At 49.2% G+C, this 13,011-nt stretch overlaps 1 protein-coding gene across 1 annotated transcript in view; it reads right to left on the reverse strand.

Moving 5' to 3' along the window:
- The window catches only part of DISC1 (DISC1 scaffold protein), a 348,989-nt gene extending 344,720 nt beyond the window's left edge, over window positions 1-4,269 (reverse strand). Inside the window, exon 1 of the mRNA XM_068547611.1 lies at window positions 4,173-4,269. Within this exon, the coding sequence (XP_068403712.1) occupies window positions 4,173-4,230 (58 nt within the window). The 5' untranslated portion in view covers window positions 4,231-4,269. The remainder of the gene's footprint in view (window positions 1-4,172) is intronic.
- Window positions 4,270-13,011: the final 8,742 nt, after the last annotated feature.

Genomic DNA, 13,011 nt, shown 5'->3' on the forward strand with positions numbered 1-13,011 from the left:
GAAGGAGGGCCGGATAAAAGGAAGCAGACAGGGGCTTCCCTGGTGGTGCAGTGGTTGAGAATCTGCCTGCCAATGCAGGGGACACGGGTTCGAGCCCTGGTCTGGGAAGATCCCACATGCCGCGGAGCAACTAGGCCCGTGAACCACAATTACTGAGCCTGCGCGTCTGGAGCCTGTGCCCCGCAACAAGAGAGGCCGCGATAGTGAGAGGCCCGCACACCGTGATGAAGAGTGACCCCTACTTGCCACAACTAGAGAAAGCCCTCGCACAGAAACGAAGACCCAACACAGCCATAAATAAATAAAAATAAATAAATTAAAAAAAAAAAAAAAAAGTTAAGTCTTTAAAAAAAAGGAAGCAGACAGAAAACCGATGGTCATGTCAGCAGCTGAGCACACCATGTGGGCCCCTGACTGCCTTCCAAAGCCAAAGAGAAATTCCATGTCACTCACCGGTCAGCCACAGTTCTCCTCTCCCGCTACCACTTGGTATGAAAAACTGGGAAGCTGATGGTGAAGTCTTGTGCTCAAAGAAGCAGCTGGTAAACTCTGATTTCAAGAGAAAATGGATTCAGAATGGTCAAAGCATCTGTGGCAAGTATTTTTTAAATTGCATGATTGTTGCACAAAAGATACTTGCTAAGGAATTTTCTCCACAGTCATTAAAATCGAGAACAAGAGAAGATTCCCAAGGGCTAAAAGGCTTACATTACTAAATGGTGCTGGCTGGAAAAGTGGCACAGCTGTGCCAGAGGGGACCCGCCCCAGCCCCAGGGTGGGTGCCCAGGGCATCTCTGGAAGCAGTGCTCTCTGCTGGCTTTGCATGAGAACCTGGCACATAAGCTGAACTAGTATCATCATTGTCAAAAAGATTATTCTAATTCCGGTCTAATGATCCTAATCTAAAAATTTTATACTCAGAAACTCTGTTCTGTGCTGGTCTTTAGATCTTATTATTTAAAGGTCACCCCTGTATCCTCTCTTCACTCTGAAGATCTTTCATCAAACTTTGACCAAATCACAATAAAATTCAAACGTTAACAATTTAATCGCTAATCCTTCTTTGATCACAATTTTAAGAATTTTTTTAAAAGGAAAAGTTTTAATGAACATATTAAATGTGGGCTTTTTTTTTTCTAATGTCTTAATGTTTGAGCAATGAGCTGCTGTTCTTTTTGTCATCTAATGAAACAATAATAGTTTGCATGCAGTTTTTTGGAAGTAGATATAAATTGATGAACATGGCACAGAAATGGCTTACAAGAAAACAGACACCAAACTATTGCTCTGCATTGCTGGGATTATGGTGGTTTTCAGTGTTCTTTTTCTTGTTTGTAGTTTTCTGTGCTTCCTGTAACGAGCACCCACTACTTTTGGAAAAAGAAAAAAGAATAAACGAGAAAAAAAAGAATAAGAGAAACAATTGAATTAGGGATTGTTTCTGCAGCACAGAAACCTGGCATTCACCCTCCCTCAGGTGCACAGACTTTGCCTAATGGTCCATTTCTGGGGGCATCTCAGGTGAACAGTGAGGTCCTTGCAGAAACGTCCTGGGTCCCAGCCCTCCCAGGTAACCATGACACCAAAAGCCTCAATCCCAGTTTACCCCTCTTGTGCCATCCTAAGGGTCCTGGCAAATTTATGTGTTAAAATAAAACATTCACGCAGACTCTATTTAGTCTTGAGATCTCTGATGAGTTCTTTCCTTTTCCTTTTTCTCAAAGTGTTGATTCAATACTCTATTTTTTAAGGGGATCTCTGATGAGTTCTTGTGATATGTTCTTTGAAGGTTTTAGTACGTTTTTTCTCTGCAAATTTTCACGGCTTATTTTTGCAAGAAGACAGCTTAAAATGGGATTTTTTTTTTTTACATAGGGATGAAAACAATTAAGATTATTTCAAAGTCTCTTCTGCCAGGGCTAACAATTCACTCATATTTTGGAGTCTATAAATACGTAGGGTATATTATTATCAATTGTTCTAACACAGGTCTGCTCTGAACTACAGCTCGTCTGCATAACCTCAGTTTGGCCAGTGGTTGAGAACACAGCTGTGAGAGGCACCCACACCAGGGTTCTAATCCTAGCTGTACCCTCCACAGACACATGACCTTTGGAAAGAAGCAGGGTGACCCTGCATCTCAGCTTTGTACAGGGAGAGGATTATAAGTATCTACCTTACAACAGTCTGGGGCGGATTTCATCAGAGCAATTCCTGATAGACTGCCTGGGACACCGTAAGCGGTAAAAAAAAATTGCAGATGTTCTTATTCCTCTTGGTAGCAGTGATGTCTGATATTCGTGCAGTGACTCGCAGGCTTCAAGGAGCTCTCAGATCTTTTACCTCATTTGAGTCTCAGGCAGCTCTATCAGTCCAAAAAGCTACTGTCCCCATTTTATCTTTTTTGTAAACAGATGACGAAACTGAGGCTCAAGATCACAGAGCTTAGAAAGCAGCTCCAGGCCTCTCTTTGCTTAGTGCCAGGTCTCAACTGACTCTCAAAAGACTTCATGTGCCATGCCTGAACTTAATAAGATTAGATTTCCTTTAAAAAAAAAACTGTGGGGCTTCTCTGGTGGCGCAGTGGTTGAGAACCTGCCTGCCAATGCAGGGGACACGGGTTCGAGCCCTGGTCTGGGAGGATCCCACACGCCGCGGAGCAACTGGGCCCGTGAGCCACAACTACTGAGCCTGCACTCTAGAGCCCGCGAGCCACAACTACTGAGCCTGCACGTCTGGAGCCTGTGCTCCGCAAAGGGAGAGGCCGCCATAGAGAGAGGCCCGCGCACCGCGATGAAGAGTGGCCCCCGCTCGCCGCAACTGGAGGAAGCCCTCGCACAGAAACGAAGACCCAACACAGCCATAAATTAATTAATTAATTAATTAATTAATTAAAAAGCCAACTTTAAAAAAAAAACTCTGCTATTCATACTTTAATCAAATCAAACTGGTTTTTCTACACCACTCCAAATTAATTAGGTTTTGCTTAGTGAAAAGAGCAACTAAGGTTATTATTTAGAGCTTACTGTGTATCTCAGCTCTGGGCTGGGGGTTCACATCCACGGCCACATTTAAACCCACAGGGACCCTATGAGGTAGCACTGCCATTGCCCCCATCTCATAAATGGGGCAACTGAGGCACAACTAAGTCCAGGATTGAGATGCAGGCTGACTGCCTCATACCCCAGCTCTTAAGACTCCGGTATTGTCCAGATCGCATTTGCCCAACTGACCATACATTTCGCAAAGTGCTTTCACACACAGCAAGTCTATGGGAGCGGATTCGGGGGTGGGAGTGGAGGAGGGAGTGGGTTCGCACTGCTCTCTTCTACATTCGAAGAAATCGAGGCTCAGAGATGTTAAAGGACTTGTCAGAGTTGCCCGGCCCTCTTCTGGCGCAGCAAGGACACACACTCCCGGACTCCAGACCTCATTCTCTTCCCAAAGTCTCAAATTCCTTTGCATGTATTTTAAAAGTGAGAGGGTAGGAGACGTCCTGCCGTTCCTGACAAGCAGCTGTGCACTTAATGGCCTAAGTGTCAACCCTGAGCGTTGACAGCGTGACCCGTACTCGGGGCGGTGGAAGCGGAGGGGTCGCTCCGAGCCGGGCGTGGGCGTCACTACTGCCGAGGAAACGGGAGGTGAAACTGCTCGCCGAGCAGCCACTTGGGGCGGGCGGTGCCAGCACCACGTTCCTCAACCCACCCCAACCTCCTCCCTCCAGGTCCCCGATGGGGTGGAAGCCGAGACTCGGCCCGGGGTCGGGACGCGGTCTCGGGACCGGGCGCCCGGGCGCCCCCTGGCCCGCGGGTGCGGGCGCACGGCGACCCGAGGCTCGGACGGCGCAGTCCCCGGGCGCATCCAAACCCGAGGGCGCCCCGGCCGCCTTCCTCGGCCACCGGGACCCGCCCGGGCGGGTCCGACCGGCGCTGCTGCCAAAACTGCGGCTCCCGGGATCTCAGCACGGTCTTCGGGGAGGCCCCGGCGCGACAACGACCCCAGCGCGGCGCGCCACGCGCCCTGCCTCAGTTTCCCTCACCTCGCAAGGACGCATAAACCCAAGATGTTAACAGCGGCGCAGCCCGGACCTGCACGATTTCCAGACAGAAGAGCGCACCCTCCCCGCCGGACCCCCTCGCCGACCCGCCGGGCGGCCGTGACAGCACCCCTACCTGCGCGGTGGCCCCCGCCGCCACCGGCCGGGGCGCCCTGGGGACCCCCGCCCAGCATGCGCCCCGCCGGCTCCTCCCGCTCCGCCTCCTCCGCCTCCAGCTCCGCGGCGGCCGGCGGGCTCCGTGCGCCCCGAGGCCCGCGGCGCGCGCCGGACGGGAAGTGGGGAGGGGGCTGGCGAGGAAGGGGAGGCTCCTTCCTCCTCCCGGGCCGCGCGGGCCGTTTCCTCCCCAGCCTCGGCCCCGGCACGCGCGCGCGCGCGCACACACACCCACGCACACATACGCGCGCACAGACGCATACAAGCACGCACACACACACACAAGCACACGCGAGCGGCTGGGGCGGGCGGGGCCGGCGGGCCCACAGCCTGCGTCCCGGACCTCGGGAAGTTTGCTTTTCGCTCTCGCCCGTTTGCTGGACGAAAACGAGAGGGGAAGTGCGGTGGGGAGAACGGGTGCTCCGAGAAGGAGGCCTTCCTGGGGCGGGGGACCGGGCGGGTCTACGAGGGTGCCTCGCAGACAATAATTAGGGAAGTGACCAAAGGGTTGATGGAAGAGACGGAGGGGAGGAGAGGGCCGGGGTGGGGGGGGGGGGAGGAGAACGAGGGGAGACGACAGACCACACTGGGAAAGAGGGGGGCGAGCAGTTCAACAGGAAATGAGGATCCAACTATTTGAATCTTCTGGCAGCACTGGACTGGTCCCAGATCCCCCTCTCCACTTCGGGCAACCATCCCAGGACACAGCTGCGATCCGAGCCCAGCTCGACTCCCCTCCTCTTCGGTCCCTTCAAGGGGGCTGCTGGAGGATCTCTGACGCCGCACCTGTCAGACACGGTTCTTGCCCTTAAGGGGCTCCCCTCCAGCGGGGAAGAGAAATATGTGCGTGTGAAACTAAATAACAGCATGCAGTGGAATATGCCACGAGCCAGAGGTTTGGCACAAAACATTGCAGAAGTTGGGGGTAAGAGGGAGTGTCGTGAAGAAGGATCGGAAAGGCTCTCTGGAGGAAGGGAAAGGATCTTGCTAGAACTACAGGAGGGTCAAGGTCCTTCACGAGATAAGAACTGTGTGAGTGAAAACACCTGGATGTGCTTAGGAGTCGGAGAGTTGTGGGACGGAATGAATATGAGCGTGGATGTGAAGCATGTGGGAAGATGGTGGAAGGAACAAAAAAGTTGGATCAAGCTGAATTTAACGGTGTAGACCACGAAGCAGAGATCTGGACTCAATGCTGTGGCTTGAGAGATTAGAAAAAAGCTCTTTTTGTTTAGCTAGTTGACAGAAACACGGGGCAAGAGGTGACCTACACTAAATGAAGCAGAAATGCCAGAACTGCCCTGGTATACTGGAAAGGAATTATCTAAAGGCTTAGGGAGGTTGAAGTGTTAGAGTGGATTTATCACATATGACCCGCTTACTCACTCCGAGAGGGTCCAGAGGACACACCGTTCGCCGTGACTCTGAGAAATAACTTTGTGACCCAGCATCGTTGGTCAACTCTTCTCTGTAGGTCAGAAATTATAGTGGGAACTATGCCACTGCAGTGTGGGTCCTTAAATGCAATGAGGATAATTGGACCCCAGAGTAGCTGGGGCCACATGGTGACAATGAATCACCAAAGGCAGGGTGGGCATGGTTTCTGTAATGGACAGCAGAGTCAAAGCAGCAACCGGAATAGTCTGACGGCCACAGACCTATGGCATTGGCCGGTGAATCATGGGGTTCTTCGATGAGGATGCTACTAAATTCTTACTTGATCTATATGAGCAGAAAAGTTCTAGGTCAAGGGAACAGAAGCCGAACTTTAATTACCAAAACAGAGAGACTCCATCAATGCCCAGACTTGCGTCAGTTTGCAGACCTAAAACTCCCTGAACGAAAGAGATGTCTGTCTCTTCCAGGAAAGACCTTGCAACGCTGCCAAAATATATATACTATTAATCTTTCTTCAGCCTTCCCCAAAGGGACATAGGGCCTTTTACTCGGGTGACTGTGCGCTGGGGGAGAGGAAATAATCAGACTTCTCAGGGATTACTGGACACTGACTCTGAACTGACCCTGAGTCCAGGAGACCCACTACATTACTGCAGTCCACTAGCCCAAGTAGGGGCTTATGGAGGTCAGGTAATCAGTGGAGTTTTAGCTCAGGTCCATCTCCTAGTGGGTCTCTGCACTCATCCTGGGGTTATTTCTCCAGTTTTGGAATGCATCATTAGAATGATACTCAGCAATTGGCAAGATCCCCACCATGGCTCTGGGACCTGTGGAGTGAGGGCTGTTTTGGTAGGAAAGGCCAAGTGGAAGCCACTACAAAATGCCTCCGCCTTCGAAAGGAGTTAACCAAAGGCAAGACTGCATTCGTGGAAAGATTGCCGAGATTAGTGCCTCCATCGAGGACCTGAAAGATGCAGGGGTGGTGATTCCCAGCACCTCTCCATTCAGCATGCCCATGTGGCCTATGCAGAAGACAGATGGGTCTTGGAGAATGACAGTGGATTATCATAAATTTAAGCACATGCTGATTCCCCTTGCAGCTGCTATACCAGCTGTAACATCACTGTTTAAGCAAATTCATACATCTGCTAGTATCTGGTATGCAGCTATTGGTCTGGGAAACGTTTTTTCTCCATACCTATTCGTGAAGACCACCAGGGCAGCTTTCTTTCAGCTGGCAAAACCAGCGGTGCAGCAAAGACTGCCCTACCTCAGGGATAGATCAGTTCTCCAGCCCTACATCATCATTTGGTCAAGCAGGCACCCTATCGCCTTTCTCTTCCGGAAGACTTCACACTGGTCCATTCCATTGATGATGTTACGCCAATTGGTCCTAGTGAGTGGGAAAGACTCGCTATTCTAGGCTTACCGGTGAGACGTTTGTATGCCAGAGCATGGAAGATAAATCTGACAAAAATTCTAGAGCCTTCCATCTCAGTGGGATTTCTAGAGGTCCGGTGGGATAGATGAAGGATAAGTTGTTGTATTTGGCCCTTCCTATGACCGGAAAAGAGACACAACACCTAATGGTCCTCTTTGGGTTTGGGAAGCAACATATTCCTTATTTGGGGATACTACTCAAGTCCCTTTACCAAGGGACCTGAAAAGCTGCCAGTTTTGATTGGAGCCCAGAACAAAAGAAGACTCTGCACCACGTCCGGGCTGCCCTGTGAGCTGCCCTCTGCCATCTGAGCCACGTGGTCCAGCAGATCCAGTGGTCAGTGGTGGTAGCTGCTGGCGGAGGCTGGGTCAGACCCCTATAGGGGCGTCACATCACAGACCCTGAAGATGACAGGGCAAAGCCCTGCCATCCTCTGTGGATAAGTACTCTCATTCTGAGAAACAGCCTTTCACTTACTGCTGGGCCTCAGTACTAACTGAACATTTAACCATGGGCCAGCACATCGCCGTGCAAGCTGAGCTGCCCTTCGTGGGTGCCGTCTGACCCACAGGCATGAATCTGGGCATGCACAGCAGCACTCCATCATCAAATGCAAGTGGTACATATGAGATGCGGCTCAAGCAGACCTGGAAGGCACAAGTAAGTCACATGAGGAAGGGGCCCAAATGCCCAAGGTCCCCACACCTGCTACACTACCTTCTCTCTCACAGCCTGCACCTGCGGCCTCATGGCCAGTTCGCTAGGATCAGTTGACTGAGGAAGAGAAAACTTGGGCCTACTTTACAGATGGTCCTGCATGATATTCAGGTACCACCCAAAAGTAGACAGCAGCTGTACTACAGCCCCTTCTGGGATATCCCCGAAGGACAGTGGTGAAGGAAAATCCACCCAGTGGGCAGACCTTTGAGCAGTGAACCTTGTTGTTCAGTTTGCTTGAAAGGAGAAATGGCCAGAAGAACAAGTATATGCCAATTCAGGGAGTGTGGCCAATGGTTTGGCTGGATGGTCAGGGATTTGAAAGGAACATGATTGGAAAATTGGTGACAAGGAGATCTGGGGAAGAGGTATACAGATAGACCTCTCTGAATGGGCAAAATACTCGAAGATACTGTGTCACAGATAGATGCTCTGGTCTCAACAAAGGAGGATCGTAATCCTCAAGTGGATAGGATGACGCCGTTCTGTGGGTACCAGTCTCCTTCTCCAGCTACACTTGACATTGTCCAATAGGCTGATGAGCAAAGTGGTCATGGTGGCAGGGCTGGAAGTTATCTGTGAGCTCAGCAATACAGACTTCCACTCACCAAGGCCAACCTGACCACGGCCACCGCTGAGGGTCCAAGCTGCCAGCAGCAGGACCAACAATATGGCAGCCTTCCCCAGGGTGATCAGCCCGTTTGCTACTTGGTGGCAGGTTGATTACATTAGACCACTTCCATCATGGGAGGGGCAGCATTTTGTTCTTCCTGGAGTTTGATAATTACACTGAATACAGATTTCCTTTTCCTGAACACAACGCTTCTGCTGAAACTACCATCCATGGACTCATAAAATGCCTTATCCACACAGCATTGCTTCTGATCAAGGAACTCACTTCACAGCAAATGAAGTGTGGCAATGGACCCACACTCACAGAATTCACTAGTCTAACCGTGTTCCCTATCATCCTGACGCAGCTGGCTTGACAGAACAATGGAACGGCCTTTTGAAGACTCACTTAACAGCACCACTAGGTAGCAGTACCTTGCAGATCTGAGCAAGGTTCTCCAGGAAGCTCTCTGTGGATGCTCTGAATCAGTATCCAATATATGGTGCCATTTCTCCCATGGCCGGATTCATGGGTCCGAAGAATCAAGGGATGGAAATGGGAGTGGCATCTCTCGCTATTAGCCTTAGTGATCCACTAGCAAAAGTTCTGCCTTCTATTCCCACAACCTTATGTTCAGCTGGCCTAGAGGTGTTAGTTCCAAAGGGCGGAATGGTTTCACCAAGGAAAACAACAATCATGCCATTTAACTGGAAGTTAAGATCGCCACCTGGCAGCTTTGGGTGCCTTGTGTCTCTGAATCAACAGGCAAAGAAGGGACTTATGGTGTTGACTGGAGTGATTGATCCTCACTACCAAGGGGACATTGGACTGCCATGCCACAGTGCAGGCAGGGAAGCGTATGTCTGGAATATAGGAGATGATCCCTCAGAACACCTCTTAGTATTTCCATGCCCTCTGACTAAAGTCCCTGGAAAACTATAACAACCTAGTTCAGGGAGGACTACTAATGGTCCAGTCCTTTCCACAATGAAGGTTTGGGTCACCCCAGCAGGTAAATAACCAGGACCAGCTGAGGTGCTTCCTGAAGGCAAAGGGAAGGATTAGTTGAAGGAGGCAGTTACAAATACCAGCTCCAACCAGGTGACCAGTTACATAGCTGAAAACTGTAATTGACATGAGAATCTCTTCCTTATTTTGTTAGGACTCTGTTTATACATCGATAAGAAAGGGAGAAGACAAAGATACGTGATGTATTATTTTATATTTTATCTTTGTTTTCTTCTCTTCCGTATCCACTTACATAACATAAGATGTACTAATAATAATTAAATTTACAACACAGTATTTAAGTCCGAGGACATGAAGGGGAAGACTGAACATCACGCAAGGATTATGCGTCTTCTTCTGGGGAGAAGGTTAGTGAGTTTAGGGTTATACTCAGGGCAGTTGTGTCATGTTAAGTGGAAGTACTTTGCTACTGTCTTTATTTGGAGACCATGAATGGCTTAAGGAGATGTGTATGGATGCCAGGTCAACAAGACTTGGACTGTGATATAGGTCTTCTGTGTCAGCTGGGCCAGGCTGTTAAATCAACCCAGCCATTTAATCAAACTCTAAGTCAGGGGCTTCCCTGGTGGCGCAGTGGTTAAGAATCTGCCTGCCAATGCAGGGGACACGGGTTCGAGCCCTGGTCTGGGAAGATCCCACATGCCACAACTACTGAGCTTGCGCGTCTGGAGCTTGTGCTCCGCAACGGGAGAGGCCACGACAGTGAGAGGCCCACGCACCGCGATGAAGAGAGGCCCCCGCTCGCCGCAACTGGAGAAAGCCCTCGCACAGAAACGAAGACCCAACACAGCCAAATATAAATAAATAAATAAATGAATAAATAAATTTATTTAAAAAAAAAAAAAAAAAAAAAAAAAAAACTCTAAGTCAGGTGTTTCTGTGGAGGTACTTTTGTAGATGTGGTTATATCTACAATCAGCTGACTTGAAGTAAAGGAGATGACCCTTCATAATGTGGGTGTGTCTCATCCAATCAGCTGAAGTCCCTAAGAGTAAAAACTGAGGTTTCCTGAAGAAGAAAAGAATTCTCCCTCAGGATGGAAGCCTCAAATCCTGAGTTTCCAGCCTGCCCACCTGCCCTACAGATTTCAGAATTGCCAGCCCTGACAAGTGCATGTGCCAATTCCTTACAATAGATCTCCGTCTTCTGTCTGTTATCTGTCTAGCCGTCCATCCATCCATCCATCCCTGTGGTCCTCCCTTGTCTGCTCCCCCCTTTGGGTCTCCCTCTTTGGTTTCTCCTTTCTCCCCATCCGTTCTTGGAGTCTTCCCCAGCATCGCATCCTTGACCTTCCTCTTTTCTTGGGCATCCCTCACCCTCCACCTGACTATCGTATCCACCTCCAAGGTTTCAACTACTCTGATACGACCTCGACTGGCATCTTTCACAGCAACCTCTCTCCCAAACTCGATTCGTATATCCAACCTAGTGGCTCTGCTGGTCTCCCAAATGTAGAACCTCCAAAAGGTTTCTCACTGCCCTCTCTTGCCCGTTCCCCAAACTGCTGCTTTCCCAGCATTAACTTTTTTCTGAAGGTAGCTTTGCTCTCCTCTTGAGCCCTCCTCTCAGACTGGAAACCCGGGAGACAATGCCACAGATCCCCCCACCTCATCCTTGGTGCTCACTGAATCCTGTCCATTCTACCCCAGAACTGTCCTTTGTGTCCATCTCCTGCTCTCCATCCCCGCCACCCCTAATTGTATTTTCAACTGCTGCCTGAACGTCACCGCTTGGTTGTCTAAGAAGCCATTCAAACCACCCAAGTTCAGAGCTGTTCTCATCAACTCCCCCTCAACCCTACACTTCCAACTGGGCTCCCCACCTCACCTCACCTGCTGGCCCTACCATCCCTCTAATCAGCCCAGCAGCACAGTTTGGAAGGCATTCTACACGTGGTTAGGAGCACAGGCTCTGCCCTCAGATAAATGCGTGCGTATCTAAGCCCCACTACTTCTTAGTCTTAAACCTTGGTAAATTATTTAACTTTGCTAATCTTCAATTTGCTCATCTGCAAAACAGAATTAATGATAGGATGTACCACATCAGGTGGTTGTGAGAGGGTCTGATGTATGGTCTGGGGTGGGGAGTAAACACTGGGTTTTTTTTAAAGTCCCCGAGATGATGCTAAAGTCCAGTCAGGGACTTCCCTGGTGGCGCAGTGGTTAAGAATCCGCCTGCCAGAAGGCCTAAATAGGCATTTCCCCAAAGAAGATATACAGATTGCCAACAAACACATGAAAGAATGCTCAACATCATTAATCATTAGAGAAATGCAAATCAAAACCACAATGAGATATCATCTCACACTGGTCAGAATGGCCATCGTCAAAAAATCTACAAACAATAAATGCTGGAGAGGGTGTGGAGAAAAGGGAACACTCTTGCACTGTTGGTGGGAATGTAAATTGATACAGCCACTATGGAGAACAGTATGGAGGTTCCTTAAAAAACTAAAAATAGAACTACCATACGACCCAGCAATCCCACTACTGGGCATGTACCCTGAGAAAACCATAATTCAAAAAGAGTTATGTACCAAAATATTCATTGCAGCTCTATTTACAATAGCCAGGACATGGAAGCAACCTAAGTGTCCATCAACAGATGAATGGATAAAGAAGATGTGGCACATATATACAATGGAATATTACTCAGCCATAAAAAGAAACGAAATTGAGTTATTTGTAGTGAGGTGGATGGACCTAGAGTCTCTCATACAGAGTGAAGTAAGTCAGAAAGAGAAAAACAATTACAGTATGCTAACACATATATATGGAATCTGAGAAAAGAAAGAAAAGTCATGAAGAACCTAGGGGTAAGACGGGAATAAAGACACAGACCTACTAGAGAATGGACTTGAGGATATGGGGAGGGGGATGGGTAAGCTGTGACAAAGTGAGAGAGTGGCATGGACATATATACACTACCAAACGTAAAATAGATAGCTAGTGGGAAGCAGCCGCATAGCACAGGGAGATCAGCTCCGTGCTTTGTGACCACCTAGAGGGGTGGGATAGGGAGGGTGGGAGGGAGGGAGACGCAAGAGGGAAGAGATATGGGAACATATGTATATGTATAACTGATTCACTTTGTTATACAGCAGAAACTAACACACCATTGTAAAGCAATTTTACTCCAATAAAGATGTTAAAAAAAAAAAAAAAAAGAATCCGCCTGCCAATGCAGGGGACACGGGTTCGAGTCCTGGTCCGGGAAGATCCCACGTGCCATGGAGCAACTAAGCCCGCGAGCCACAACTACTGAGCCCGCGTGCCGCAACTACTGAAGCCCTCCCACCTAGAGCCTGTGCTCCGCAACAAGAGAAGCCACCGCAATGAGAAGGCCGCGCACCGCAGCAAAGAGTAGCCCCCGCTCGCCGCAACTAGAGAAAGCCTGCGCACACAGCAATGAAGACCCAACGCAGCCCAAAAATAAATAAATAAATAAATAAATAAATAAATGAAAAAAAAATTAAGTGCAGTCAGGGTTAAGACCCCTGATGTAATGGTAGTATACATGGGTCTGTGGAAGATGCAGAAAGACCAGTTAGGAAAGAGACAACAGTCCAGGTAGGAGATCGTGAACATTTGCAACGAGCATAGA

The sequence above is a fragment of the Eschrichtius robustus genome, chromosome 7, assembly GCF_028021215.1.
Source record: "Eschrichtius robustus isolate mEscRob2 chromosome 7, mEscRob2.pri, whole genome shotgun sequence".
Classification (NCBI taxonomy): domain Eukaryota; kingdom Metazoa; phylum Chordata; class Mammalia; order Artiodactyla; family Eschrichtiidae; genus Eschrichtius; species Eschrichtius robustus.